Source organism: Hemicordylus capensis, chromosome 4, assembly GCF_027244095.1.
Source record: "Hemicordylus capensis ecotype Gifberg chromosome 4, rHemCap1.1.pri, whole genome shotgun sequence".
Lineage (NCBI taxonomy): Eukaryota > Metazoa > Chordata > Lepidosauria > Squamata > Cordylidae > Hemicordylus > Hemicordylus capensis.
In genome coordinates, this window is record NC_069660.1 from 28,058,826 (window position 1) to 28,071,791 (window position 12,966).

At 39.5% G+C, this 12,966-nt stretch overlaps 2 protein-coding genes across 6 annotated transcripts in view; one reads left to right on the plus strand and one right to left on the minus strand.

Moving 5' to 3' along the window:
• ADNP (activity dependent neuroprotector homeobox) overlaps positions 1–9,565 on the plus strand; it is a 64,756-nt gene extending 55,191 nt beyond the window's left edge. The window contains exons 2-4 of one of the 2 annotated variants that reach the window (XM_053249453.1): positions 1,500–1,612; positions 2,771–2,863; positions 5,357–9,565. In XM_053249453.1, coding sequence (XP_053105428.1) covers positions 1,505–1,612; positions 2,771–2,863; positions 5,357–8,500 — 3,345 coding nt within the window. In that variant the 5' untranslated portion in view covers positions 1,500–1,504 and the 3' untranslated portion in view covers positions 8,501–9,565. Of the gene's footprint in view, positions 1–1,496; positions 1,613–2,770; positions 2,864–5,356 lie in introns of both variants that reach the window. The other variant, XM_053249452.1, reaches the window with a different exon arrangement.
• Positions 9,566–12,010: 2,445 nt separating this feature from the next.
• BCAS4 (breast carcinoma amplified sequence 4) overlaps positions 12,011–12,966 on the minus strand; it is a 101,597-nt gene continuing 100,641 nt past the window's right edge. For 3 of the 4 annotated variants that reach the window (XR_008307005.1, XM_053249455.1, XM_053249458.1), the window contains one exon: positions 12,011–12,712. Coding sequence is in view for 2 of the 4 variants with exons in the window: in XM_053249458.1 (XP_053105433.1) it covers positions 12,608–12,712 (105 nt within the window). In the remaining 2 variants the exon portion in view is untranslated. The remainder of the gene's footprint in view (positions 12,713–12,966) is intronic. The other variant, XM_053249454.1, reaches the window with a different exon arrangement.

Here is a 12,966-nt window from a genome sequence, read left to right on the forward strand (position 1 = left end):
CTGGAGATGCCACCAAAGAGACCAAATCACCACCAAGACAATGTTGTGGGTACTGCTAGAATGCAGATGCAGGCAGCTGAAATTCTGATTTCAGGTTCCCAAAGGATTTGAATCAGCCAAAGTTATGTGTGTGTTGGAAGAGTGATGTTTGGGTTATTGGAATGGGGTTGAAATATTTAGAGAAGATGGATGATTCTGTAGCTTTGTCATGTATGTAAGGCTACTAAAAATGTTACAATAAACTTTTTAAAAATATACCTTTAAAATTTCGGCATATTGGTTTCTGTATATGTGTTTTCAGAAGGAGGATTGAATTTGCAACCATGTGAATTCAAAATGTTTTCCAAGATGCTGCTTTTAGTGCTTTTTGGTGGTTTCCTTACATACCCATGGTTGAGCTGGGCATATTCAATTAGTCTAGTTATTTTCCCTTCTGCAATCCCTTGTCGCGTTTCCATATTACTGCTGCTTTCATGTGAAACTGAATGAACTGTGAAACACAGAAATCTTGTCCTGTGGCTTGAAAACTGCCCCCTATAAACAAATTAGCTTTATGACTTTTCATGTGAGAGAAGTTTCAGACATGTGAACTTGTGAGAGTGAACTTGTAGAGTCCCTGCATGAGCACTGTACCACATCAGAAGGTGGTAGAAAAATTGGCCCTAAAACCAAGAGGGGAAAGCCGTATGGCAGGCCTAGTTTGGATCTTATGTTCTCCATATCTGTTCTTAAGATTTTTATTAACAGTGTTAAGTCTGTAATGTAAAGTAAAAAGATGTACCATCAAGTCAGTGTCAACTCCTGGCAACCACAGAGCCATGTGTTTGGTTTTCTTTGGTAGACTACAAGAGGGGTTTACCATTGCCATCACCCTTGTAGTATGAGATGATGCCTTTCAGCATCTTCCTGTATCACTGCTGCCCGATATAGGTGTTTCCCATAGTCTGGGAAACATACTTGCGGGGATTTGAACCAGCAACCTCTTGCTCCCTTGGCAAGTTCCTTTCCCGCTGTGCCGTTAGGTGGCTAATACTACCCAGTCTGTATTCTGTAAGTAAGTAAAGTGTGCCATCAAGTCAATTTTGACTCCTGGAGCCCACAGAGCCCTGTGGTTTTCTCTGGTAGAATAAAGGAGGGGTTTCCCATTGCTTCCTCCCGCACAGTATGAGATGATGCCTTTCTGCATCTTCCTATATCGCTGCTGCCCAATATAGTACCAGCGGGGAGTCAAATTGGCAACCTTCTTGTTAGTCAAGCATTTCCCCGCTGCGTCACTTAAGGTGGCCTGTATTCTGTAGTACAGGTAAATTTATGAATGAGGCAGACTGAGCAAACGAGTTTCAAACTAGTTTCTTTGGAGTTATAAAGTCGCTTATTGTCTGAAGAATAAGAAGGTACATATAGAAAACATAAATTAAATGATAGACCTTATTTGTTACTGATAATTAAAGCATTATAAGATGAAACATTTTCATTGTTTTCTTTTCTTCCCCCAGTAGAAACTATGTTCCAGCTTCCTGTCAACAACCTTGGCAGTTTAAGAAAAGCCCGGAAAACTGTGAAAAAGATATTAAGTGACATCGGTTTGGAATACTGTAAAGAGCATATAGAAGTATGTATGATGTTTCACTGAGCTTCTGGGTTGCAGTAGAATGGCGGCATGTTCTGTTGGGGATGCTTTCAGCTGAAATATGAGGGATTCAGGAGAACAATGACAGTGGAGCTAGTTCTAGAACAAGGTTGCTTGAATCCTGATCAGTCTCTCAGTTCATCTCCAAAGCCCTTTATTAAGTCAGTGACTTGCATTTGTGGGCTGGTTCACATGCTTATATAGCCAGATTATTCTCTTCTCATGGTGATGGTGGGCAAATACACCCACGATTCATATTGCATAACATATATGGCAAGCATTCCATACAAAGGCATATATGCATGGGGACCCAGCTTCCGAATTTTTCAGATTGGCATATACATGGAGAATCCACATCATATTTTACATCTTGCTCTTCCACTGTGGGAAGAGAACCATTTGCCTAGTTAAGTACTGTATGTGAACTGGCCCAGAGAATTGCAGTTCCAAAATTCAAAGGACTGTTTCTAGATTCTTATAACCTGCCAATCTGGAGGGGCAAGGAGACAATGTGTATGTTCTAATTATTATTTCTACCAGAGTTTCCTCTTTGGTAGAACTTGATTATCTAATCTAGTAAATTAGTACTTCAGACTGTTTCTGCTCCTACAATGAAGATCCATTCCTTTCCCACTTAACTGTGACCCTGCAGCATCTTGTGTTTCCAAATAGTTTGGAGCTACAATACTAAATTATCCTGTATCCCCAAGTTTACTTCAGTGCAAGGTTGCTTGTCTCTTTTTGCGCTGTGAGACCTTCAGAGAGATAATTTTGCACTGCTCCCTTCTGGGGGAAGGGAAGAATGGTGAAACCCACCCCACCCCACCCCACTAGAGAAGCTATTGCTGCACGCATGCCTTTTTTTCCTTTCGGTTTTGTTTTTTTTTTACTCCACATGTGCAGCTTTGGTTAAGATCTTGGCCACTGGGTCTTCAAAAATGTTTAGCCCTGTCTGGGAACTGCCCTTTATTAGTAAACGTTATATGTATTTACATGCAAGGGAATGCAATTTATATGTAGTGGGCATTGTTGTTAACCTCCCATAATTCTTTGCTGTAGGAAGAAATTTATTGGCATGCATTTGTTCTGTAATGTGGTGTTTCTGTTGATGCTTCTGCAAATTCTTTCCACCTTCTGCAGGATTTTAAGCAATTTGAACCTAATGACTTCTATCTGAAAAACACTACATGGGAAGATGTTGGATTGTGGGACCCTTCACTTACAAAAAATCAGGTTTGTGATAATAGCGTTGTGTAAATGGTTCTTAAATCTAAAACTGGTGACCCTGAAATTGGATTTTTACAACAAATGTTAACTGCTTTATAGGCCATGTGCACGATTACCTTGAAGTATGTCCCATGGAGAAGTATACATAGGATTGCAGCCTTAAGGGTTGTTTAGAGAGTGAGGGTGTGGGAAGAGGATTGAAGCTGTAAAGGAGAGATGCTTTGTTTTACAGTGATATGTAGCATCGGTGAAATAGGCAATTATTGATAGCTGAGTAGTTCAACATGTAGAAGATATGGACCCCTGAAACCTGCTGCTTATTTAATAGTCTTCATTAACATTATTTCTGAACAGAAAGTTATAGTTTTTTATACATCCTAACTTTTGTACACTTGCAAGAAACCAAGGCTGTTTGAGCAGCAGAATTAAGAGGGAGATACTAATAAAGCAATAGCACAATTCAGACACTATATCAAATCCTAGTTAAGGAAATAGAGACATGACTTGGAATGATGCCTGAATCATAGTTTGCAATCAGCCAACAATGGGTTTTTAAACCAGGTTTGCATGAGCGGCAATTTGGCATGACTGCTTAATTAGCAAACCATAGTTATGGCTGTTGCTCTACCCTGAGAAGTTGCTGTCATGATGACAAGTGAATTTGTGAAGTTGAGGAGGACAGCAGATTTAAAAACCATGTTTTGCCTGTTCACCATGTTGATAGTGCAAACTATGATTAGATTAAATCTTTAAACTGAATAATTTTATTCTGGGGTAAGAGCAGAATAGACAAGACTCTGAAACATAATTTTAAAAAGCCATAATGGGAAATTGCACCAAGTATTAATGGTGTCATACAGATTTGAGATACCTCGTGCATGATTGATCACTATTAGAAATCTGGTACACTTTGGTAAATTGCTGTCTTGGTTTATTTTCTTCTGGCACTGAAAGTCGGAAATAAGGAAGATTTATTCTTCTATAAACCTCATTCTACAAAAGTGGACAACTATGACACAGCTTCTGGCTTTTTTCCAAAAACAGCAATTTGAAGAGTTTATGTTGCCAAAGTATTCCTTATTCAGGGAGACGGAGGAATAACTGATTCCTGGCCCTTTAGTACTTGATGGGCTTTGTTCAACTTTCACAGCTACAAAGAATACTCATAGCTTCAAAGTTAACATATTTAATTAGAAAAATCTAATGCCACTGTGACTTTTGAGACCATAGCAGAATTGTGTACGTTTGAACTGTAGTAGTGAGACAAGCATGACCTGACAATTGGATTTCGTAGTGATGGAAGAATTTGTCCCACATAGCTAATACTTTAGCTTAGTCCATGATACATTTTGAGAGATTTTAATGTCATTTTGGATTATGAAGGGAAAGAAATAGTGTGGGGTTTTTTTGTTTTTGTTTTTGGCATAACTTGGTCACACTGGATAGCATCCAAATGAGAAGTTGCATAAGTAGAACTTTTCTGTTCACACGAGGAGGGAGGGAATTTCTGCCCATCCCCCATTTCCCACTGTATCCACATATGCCCCTGAAAATAGGTCCAGAGGATCCCCCAACCTTGAGGGACACAGGACGCAGCAGAAGGAAGGATGTAAAATTGATAGAAATTGACTCTACCCCTTGCACAGGAGAGCTGCTCATGCAACTACTGGTTTGATGGCTACCCAGTGTACTCCTTTCAAACATGAGGAGTAATTTCTGTGTTATCTTCAGTTCAGCTAGTTCAGTGGTTAAACCATTGCACCATATCTTGCATGCTGTTATTTAAGCTCATTGGTTCCCTATGGAAATGAATTCTTCTTGGCTGGGATCTACTGAAGCATTGACTACTTACGGCCTGGATGAAAACTAAGACTCCAAAATACTTGATACAGGAGAACCTCAATATTCACGGGGGTTACGTTGTCTGCCACTCCCGCAGATATGGAAACCATGAATACTGGAACATTGGAGCTAAGAAATCCGGTGGTTAGGTTCCCAAAGGTTGAGGAAAGTCCCCAAAACAGGGTTAAAGGCCCTAGGAATGCAGTAGGGGGAGTGGCCTACCATGCTTTGCAGGTGTCCAGCAGTGTACCCCAATACTAAAAAATCAGCTGAAAATTGTGTATTTCCCCATGCTTTTTCTTTCTCTCAAAAAGAGCCATAAAATGGCTCCCAATCTCAAAATGTTGACCACCCCCCGCCACATATACTGAGGTTGAGTGTCTGTTACCTGACGGCAGCTATGCGAATATTCTCCTTTAAGAAGCCATTGTAGTGTGCTCCAAACTATTTGAGTATTGCTTGCTTTTTTAACAAACACTACAGAACAATAAATTACCTATTTTTGCCAGTTTAAAAGAAAGAATGATTCATGGATTACAGTTGTATAAGTTTGATTTGAGGCTATAGTCCATTGGTCCAAGATACTTATGAAAAATGTTAAAGTATCCTAAATCACTTTCGTTATACTTAATTTCTTCCTTTTTGTGTGTTTTTAAGGACTATCGGACAAAACCCTTTTGCTGCAGTGCATGCCCATTTTCCTCGAAGTTCTTTTCAGCCTACAAGAGTCACTTCCGGAATGTTCATAGTGAAGACTTTGAAAACAGAATTCTTCTTAATTGTCCCTACTGTACTTTCAATGCAGACAAAAAGACTTTGGAAACGCACATTAAAATATTTCATGCTCCAAATGCCAATACACCAAGTGGAGGCATCAGCACTTTTAAAGATAAAAACAAGCATGATAGCCTTAAACCCAAGCAGGCTGACAGTGTAGAACAAGCTGTTTATTACTGTAAGAAGTGCACTTACCGAGATCCTCTCTATGAAATAGTTAGAAAGCACATTTACAGGGAACATTTTCAGCATGTTGCTGCACCTTATATAGCTAAGGCAAGTGAAAAATCACTCAATGGGGCAGTATCCTTAAGTTCCAGTACCCGAGAAGAGGGTATGATTCATTGCAAACGATGCCTTTTTATGCCCAAGTCATATGAAGCTTTAGTACAGCATGTTATTGAAGACCATGAGCGTATAGGATATCAGGTAACAGCAATGATAGGGCACACTAATGTGGTGGTCCCAAGATCCAAACCTTTGATGCTAATTGCTCCAAAACCACAGGATAAAAAGCCTATGGGACTTCCTCAGAGGATGGGTCCCCTGTCCCCTGGAAATGTCCGGTCTCTTCCATCACAGCAGATGATGAACCGATTGAATATACCAAAGCCTACATTGAATTCTGCAGGAGTGAATATGATGTCCAATGTTCACTTGCAACAGAACAACTATGGAGTGAAATCAGTACCACCAAGTTACGTTAGTCACACAGGAGGAAGGTTAAGTTTAACTGGCAGTTCCCCAGTTTCCCTATCCCAGCAGCCTCAATCCATGAAGCAGTATTCCCCAAGTGGAAATGGGAGGTCGTACACCCTTGGAGGAGAACCAAGATCGCAGGCTTCAGCAAGGTACTCTCTTCAGTCTGCCAACCCATCTTCGCTCTCAACAGGATCTTTGAAATCAACATCGTTAGTTCAATCTCAGGCAGCATCCAGAGTATTAGGCCAGTCCACACCCAAACCTCTTGGAGCTGGTGCTACAGGTGCCTCCCCTGTCAATACTTCATCAACTCAAAAATGGAAAATTTGTACAATCTGTAATGAGCTGTTCCCAGAAAATGTGTACAGCGTTCATTTTGAGAAAGAGCACAAGGCTGAAAAGGTGCCTGCAGTCGCGAACTACATAATGAAAATACATAATTTCACTAGCAAATGTTTATACTGTAATCGCTACTTGCCTACTGACACCTTGCTTAACCACATGTTAATCCATGGTTTATCTTGTCCCTACTGCCGCTCAACCTTCAATGATGTTGAAAAGATGGCTGCTCATATGCGAATGGTTCATGTTGATGAAGAAATGGGACCTAAAACTGATTCTACCTTGACCTTTGATTTGACATTGCAGCAGGGTAGTCACACCAATATACATTTACTTGTAACTACCTACAACTTGAGAGATGCTCCTGCTGAATCTGTAGCTTACCATGCTCAAAATACTCCTCCAGTTCCTCCGAAACCACAGCCAAAAATTCAGGAGAAGGCAGATGTACCAGTAAAAAGTTCTCCTCAAGCAGCAGTTCCCTACAAAAAAGATGTGGGGAAAACACTCTGCCCTTTGTGTTTCTCAATCCTGAAAGGACCCATCTCTGATGCGCTGGCACATCACTTAAGGGAGAGGCATCAAGTTATTCAAACAGTTCATCCAGTAGAGAAAAAGCTCACGTATAAATGTATTCATTGCCTTGGAGTATACACCAGTAATATGACCGCCTCAACTATAACTTTGCACCTTGTCCACTGTAGGGGCGTGGGAAAGACCCAAAATGGTCAAGACAAGTCTAATGTTCCTTCTCGGCTAAATCAGTCTCTGGGTGCAGGACCTGTGAAACGTACTTATGAACACATGGAATTCTCTCTAATGAAGAAAAGAAAAATGGATGACGATGACTCCCCTTCTGTCTTTGAGGAAAAACCTGAAGAACCTGTAGTTCTGGCTTTAGATCCAAAGGGTCATGAAGATGATTCTTATGAAGCCAGAAAAACATTTCTGACAAAGTATTTCAATAAGCAACCATATCCCAGTCGAAGGGAGATTGAAAAGTTAGCTGCCAGTCTTTGGTTATGGAAATCTGACATTGCTTCTCACTTCAGCAACAAAAGGAAGAAATGTGTTAGAGATTGTGAAAGGTATAAACTGGGTGTCTTGCTAGGATTCAACATGAAAGAATTAAATAAGGTTAAACATGAAATGGATTTTGATGCAGAGTGGCTGTTTGAAAACCATGATGAAGAAAATTCTAGAGTAAATGCTAGCAAAACTGTTGATAAAAAAATAAACCTAGATAAAGATAATGAAAGTTCCTCAGACAGTTATGAGAATATAGAAGAGGAATTCAATGAAAGCAATAGTCCATTTGCAGAATCAGTTTCTAACTCTGGTCATAAAACCCCTGTTAATAGCATAAATGAGACCCCAGATGAAAGCATATCCAAGGAGACACCTGAGGGAGCCATCCTGGAGCTTCCAGAAAAAGCAGACCAAAAAGAGGAGGAGGGAGACCCAAAATACAAAGAGACTTGCTCTACAGAAGAACCAACAAAGCCGGTAGCTGATGGCTCCGATAGTGAAGGTGACCAAGATCAAGATGATGCTGTTGAATGGAAAGACGAACCATCACCTTCTGAAAGTGGACCTGGTTCTCAACAAGCATCTGACTTTGAAGATAATACATCTGAAGTGAAACCAGAAACCTGGACAGATGAATCATCCCAAAGTGAAGATGCTAGTAATAATAAACCAGTTGCAGAAACTAAAGTTGTTGCCTCTGAGAGTGATGAAGAACAGTCAAAATGGAAGAATAGTTCCTATGGAAAGGTGGATGAGTTTTGGTCTAAGGACCAGTCACAGTGGAAAAATGCAACAGAAATGGAAGAGAGCTTGTCAAATCAACAAATGGAGTGGCAGAATAGCACAATTGACAGTGAAGATGGAGATCAGTTTGACAGTGTGACTGATGGAGTTACAGAAACAATGCATAGCAGCCTAACTGGGGTAGAGCTGAGTAGCCAGCAAGCATAAGCTGTGTTCAACTCTCTAGCCTCAGTATCCTCCACTTGACAACTGTCTAAACACTTTCATTTCAGAATGACTGCTAAGGTTCATTGTAACTGGTACTGCCTTTTGAGTGCAAGGTCATCTGGCTAGTGGCTGTGAGATGGCCACACCAATTCCAGTTCTTATTTCAAAGTATGCTGTTGGCAAATCTCACTTGCAAGTATCTGCTGTGATGAGCACAGTAACTTTAATGTGAAAATGGATATGCTGGTGGCTCCCAGTTGCTCACTGAAGAAAAGCAAAGGTTTATTTTATTGGCATTTTCAACATTTTATTTCACTCTGTATATGTTCAGCTGTATGTCTTTTTAAACATTACCCTTTTCCACATGGTAGTTATAGGGCCAACATATGAGCTACCAGTTCAATGTGTATAGTAGACTCTGGGAAAATTGTTTTTTCATGTATCATTCTGAATAGTTGAAATGTATATTTGTACAGTCTTTTAGACCTATTCAAGTGATGCTTATGCTATTGTTCTTGTGTACCCATCATAGATTTGGTTCTTTTTTTAGTGTTGCCCTGCTGTGTAATAAATGCTGTATCTAGTTTACCTAGCAAAAAGCTTGAAACTGCTATAGTATGACTTTTGACAGACTTAGTTTTTGCACATAACCTTGTACAATCTCAAAACAGAGGCCAGCAACATAAAAGTATATCTGGACTCTATTGTATTATAGAATTTTCTTGTTCTTGAATATCCTTGACATTACAACTGATGACTATGTATTTCAGAGCCATTTTCTGAAATCTTTTAAGCTAAAAAAAAAAATCACATGCAAGAAACAAGTTTGCAGCTACTAATTTTGACACCTTTTAGATCTGTATAAAAGTGTACTGTGTTAAAGCAGCATACGGAAATGACTGCTGCATTTTTGGATATTTAGTTTTATCTTTAGTTAACACCAACATGGTGTTGTATTCATTTATACCATCTAATATATGACACATTGTTGTAGTATGGATAATTTTGTGATCTTTATTTCCCCTTTGTATTCATTTAAGCATCTAAATAAATTGCTGTATTGTGCTTAATGTAAACATTTGCTTTATTACAAGATCTGCAACCCTATTTCTCAAAATGTATTTCATTATGATGGCTTCTGTTGAATGAAAACAAATCTGGGTTTGTTTTGGATGCTCAGGTTGATGGTGCCTACTGAGAAAATGAAAAACTTCTCTTGAATCAGCCCCATACCAGTCAAAATGAGCTACCTGTGTGGAAACTGCAATTGTATGAAACTGCAGTTTGTATAGAACTTTCTCAGCCAAGCAAGTAAATGAATGCAAATGTGCAAGGTTGTGTGAATTACCTCGTGCATATTTGTGGCACACTCTGACCAAAGTTAAGCATTTTAAAGTCCTATTGTCTTTAAGGGGGGGAATTTTTAAAATGTGCTTAAAATCTCTATTGAAATAAATTGGACTTAAGCACTTGACTTTGACTGGGTCATACACTTACTCTTTCATTGCCACTTACCTTAAGATTTGCTCTTTCCAACAAATTAATCTGTGCAATGAGTTTTAACTAAAGCGTTGCACATGCATGGCACGACAGCCTTGCAGTGTTTCAGGAAGATCCAGTGGTGAGTATTTCCGGGTGGTGAGAGAGGGGACAGATTAACAGCATGAAAACAAGGCAGTTGTGCATTTGGTAACTGAAAACAATGGTGAGGTACTTTGTGTATTTAATACAGCTCATGTGTTTGTCAGTAAATGTTAAAATATCATACTTCTAGAGAGCCAGCGTGGTGTAGTGGTTAGAGTGCTGGACTAGGACCGGGGAGACCCGAGTTCAAATCCCCATTCAGCCATAAAACTAGCTGGGTGACTCTGGGCCAGTCACTCCTCTCTCAGCCTAACCTACTTCACAGGGTTGTTGTGAAAGAGAAGCTTAAGTATGTAGTACACCACTCTGGGCTGCTTGGAGGAAGAGCGGGATATAAATGTTAAAAATATATATATATATATATCTTCTACTTCGTATTAGGGGTTGAAAAATACTGCGGATGTATGGCATTTTTGCTGCCATAACTGGTTTCCTGTAGAAGAACTAGGTAGGGGAAAATAATCCTCTGTCTCATGTTGAACTTCATTGGAAAATCATTACTTTCAAGTGATGTGACATACATTCAGTTGTTTGTTGAAAAAACTATCCCTTATCCTGGGACTGTGTTTGTATGGAGAAAAGCTCTTTAAATGCTTAATCTTGCTTTACTGTGGAGTTCAGACAATACTGTCCCTGTCCACATGATTAGGAAGGGGATGAACCAAGAACATGCCCATTGGCGTGTCCACCTAGCAGATCACAGTGAATGTGCTCCTAGCACATCCTCTTCCTAATCATGTGGGTGGAGACAGTGTTGTCTGAAGCAGCCCTCTGTTGAGATATGCTGGAGACAAAGGATTTGTGTTCTAGCAGCAAGTGGTGATGAAGAGAAATGGGCAAATAATCCTGGGCCAGTTGATAGTTAAAAAACCCCTTAAGACTCAAGGTCTTTGCTGATATATATTGGCTGCTTTAGCAACGGAGGTAAGTGTCTTGTCTTTATATTTGCAAGCTTGGTACAAATGCAGGTGCAAGAATATGGTGAGATATAAGACAGTCAAACTACAGCTTAGAAGCTGCATGCTGCTCTGGGCAGTTCCTAAAGTTTGCACCTGGGGAAAAACAACCCAAAGTTTATCAAGCCCAACCTCCATAAAACTACAGTGTGTCATGAAGAGAAAACTATTTGACATGTTCTGCATTGATGTCCCTTGACAAGCAGGATTTAAAAAAAACATTTGCATTTGAATGATTTTGGAGGTTTCAAAAAATTTCCAGAGGTTCAGTCGGCTCATTACTCCTGGTGTCTCTTCATGATATTAAGAGATTTTTGGCTTTTTTGGACCATTTTCCCTTTGATTTTGAGGTGTTTTCACAATCCTGGTTTCCCTAACCCCCCGTTTCCATTCATCCCTATTGCTCGCCAACTGTGGACTGGCCAACTGCAGGGTTTTGTGAGAACGTCACCCTTGCGGTTGGGGAGGGATGACTGTGACACCAGTTGGCAATGTTTGGAATGCTCTGTTCTTTGGACTCTTGACAGCATCTGTGCTCATACACAGTGGAGCTGGACATATCTTTTCCAAGGCGCACACGGAACGAAGCATGCACAGGCTGTCCTGTTCACTTCAATGGGGCAGCAGATCTGTGTGAACAAAGGAATACACATGCAGCTCAGTCAGCACTACTGCATGAATAGATCAAGAGCAGTTGATATTTAAACCTGTATTTGGGGGAGAAGTGAGAGCACTAAGGGGCTTAGCTCTATTATTTGTACTATATCTGGTCAACTATAATTTTGAGCATGAGACACTAGACAAGCTGCTGAAAAATAAGTGCTTGTGGGTCAGGTGGTTGAACTTCATGTTTATATTACCTATTTTAATGTACCTACTTAGGGCATTCTGTTATAACAATAAACCAAACTTATTTTCCAGAATTTTATTTGTACCTTTCAAGTTACATTACACAAGAGCTTTGCATATCTAAGCTTATATTACTAGGATGAAGGAGAGAGAAACTTGAGTGGCTTCTGCTTTTTCTGTTGAATTCCAAGATTGTACCACTTTTTAGGCTACTTACAAAATAGGATTTCTGTCCTGAAGCTTCCCTGGTATACATGATAGATTGAAGCAGTTATATCTAGAGTAGAAAACAGCTGCTTCAGTGCAATCACTGCAGTACTTCGATGAAATATTGACATCTTAAATGTACCATTTCCTAATCTTTTGTTTACATAAATATGTCTCAAAACTCAAATGGAAACACAAAGCAAAGCTACAGCAAGTTTATTTTTTCCTAATGGATAGCATGGAGATCAGCAATAGTTCAAAAATAAAATCTAAACATGTTTTCATGACATGTTCCATGTTTAGTTTCTGCTAAATGGCAGAATTCAAAGTCAATACATGGCAGAGATGCTGCCACTCTTTCCTCCTTTGGTCTAATACACATGTTAAACTCATTTATATAGTTGCTTGAAACAAATTTTTCTAAAATGCTCAAGATGACTTAAATACTCAACTAGTGGCTTTGATATTTGCTACGTGTGTACTTGATACGAAAACAGTCTTCGGTTCTGTAGAGTTCTGGCAGGTTATAAGTGTGCTGTGGTGTTGGGGTGCATTTCTGAAAAGAATAGAAAAACCATTAGTCCTCATTAGGCTGACTCCCAAAGAATTAAGGTATTTTAATTAAATTGTTCTTCACTAATTAATTACATCAAACAAGTAAACACAGTACAAAGTTCTACGTCCACCACTAAAATGAAAGATACCAGTGCAAAAATATTTAATTTTATGTATACTGTATGGTATCAGCTTGAGTTGCTTGTGGCTTTTACAACTTTTTCTGCTAACCAGTAACTCAGTGCCAATTACCTG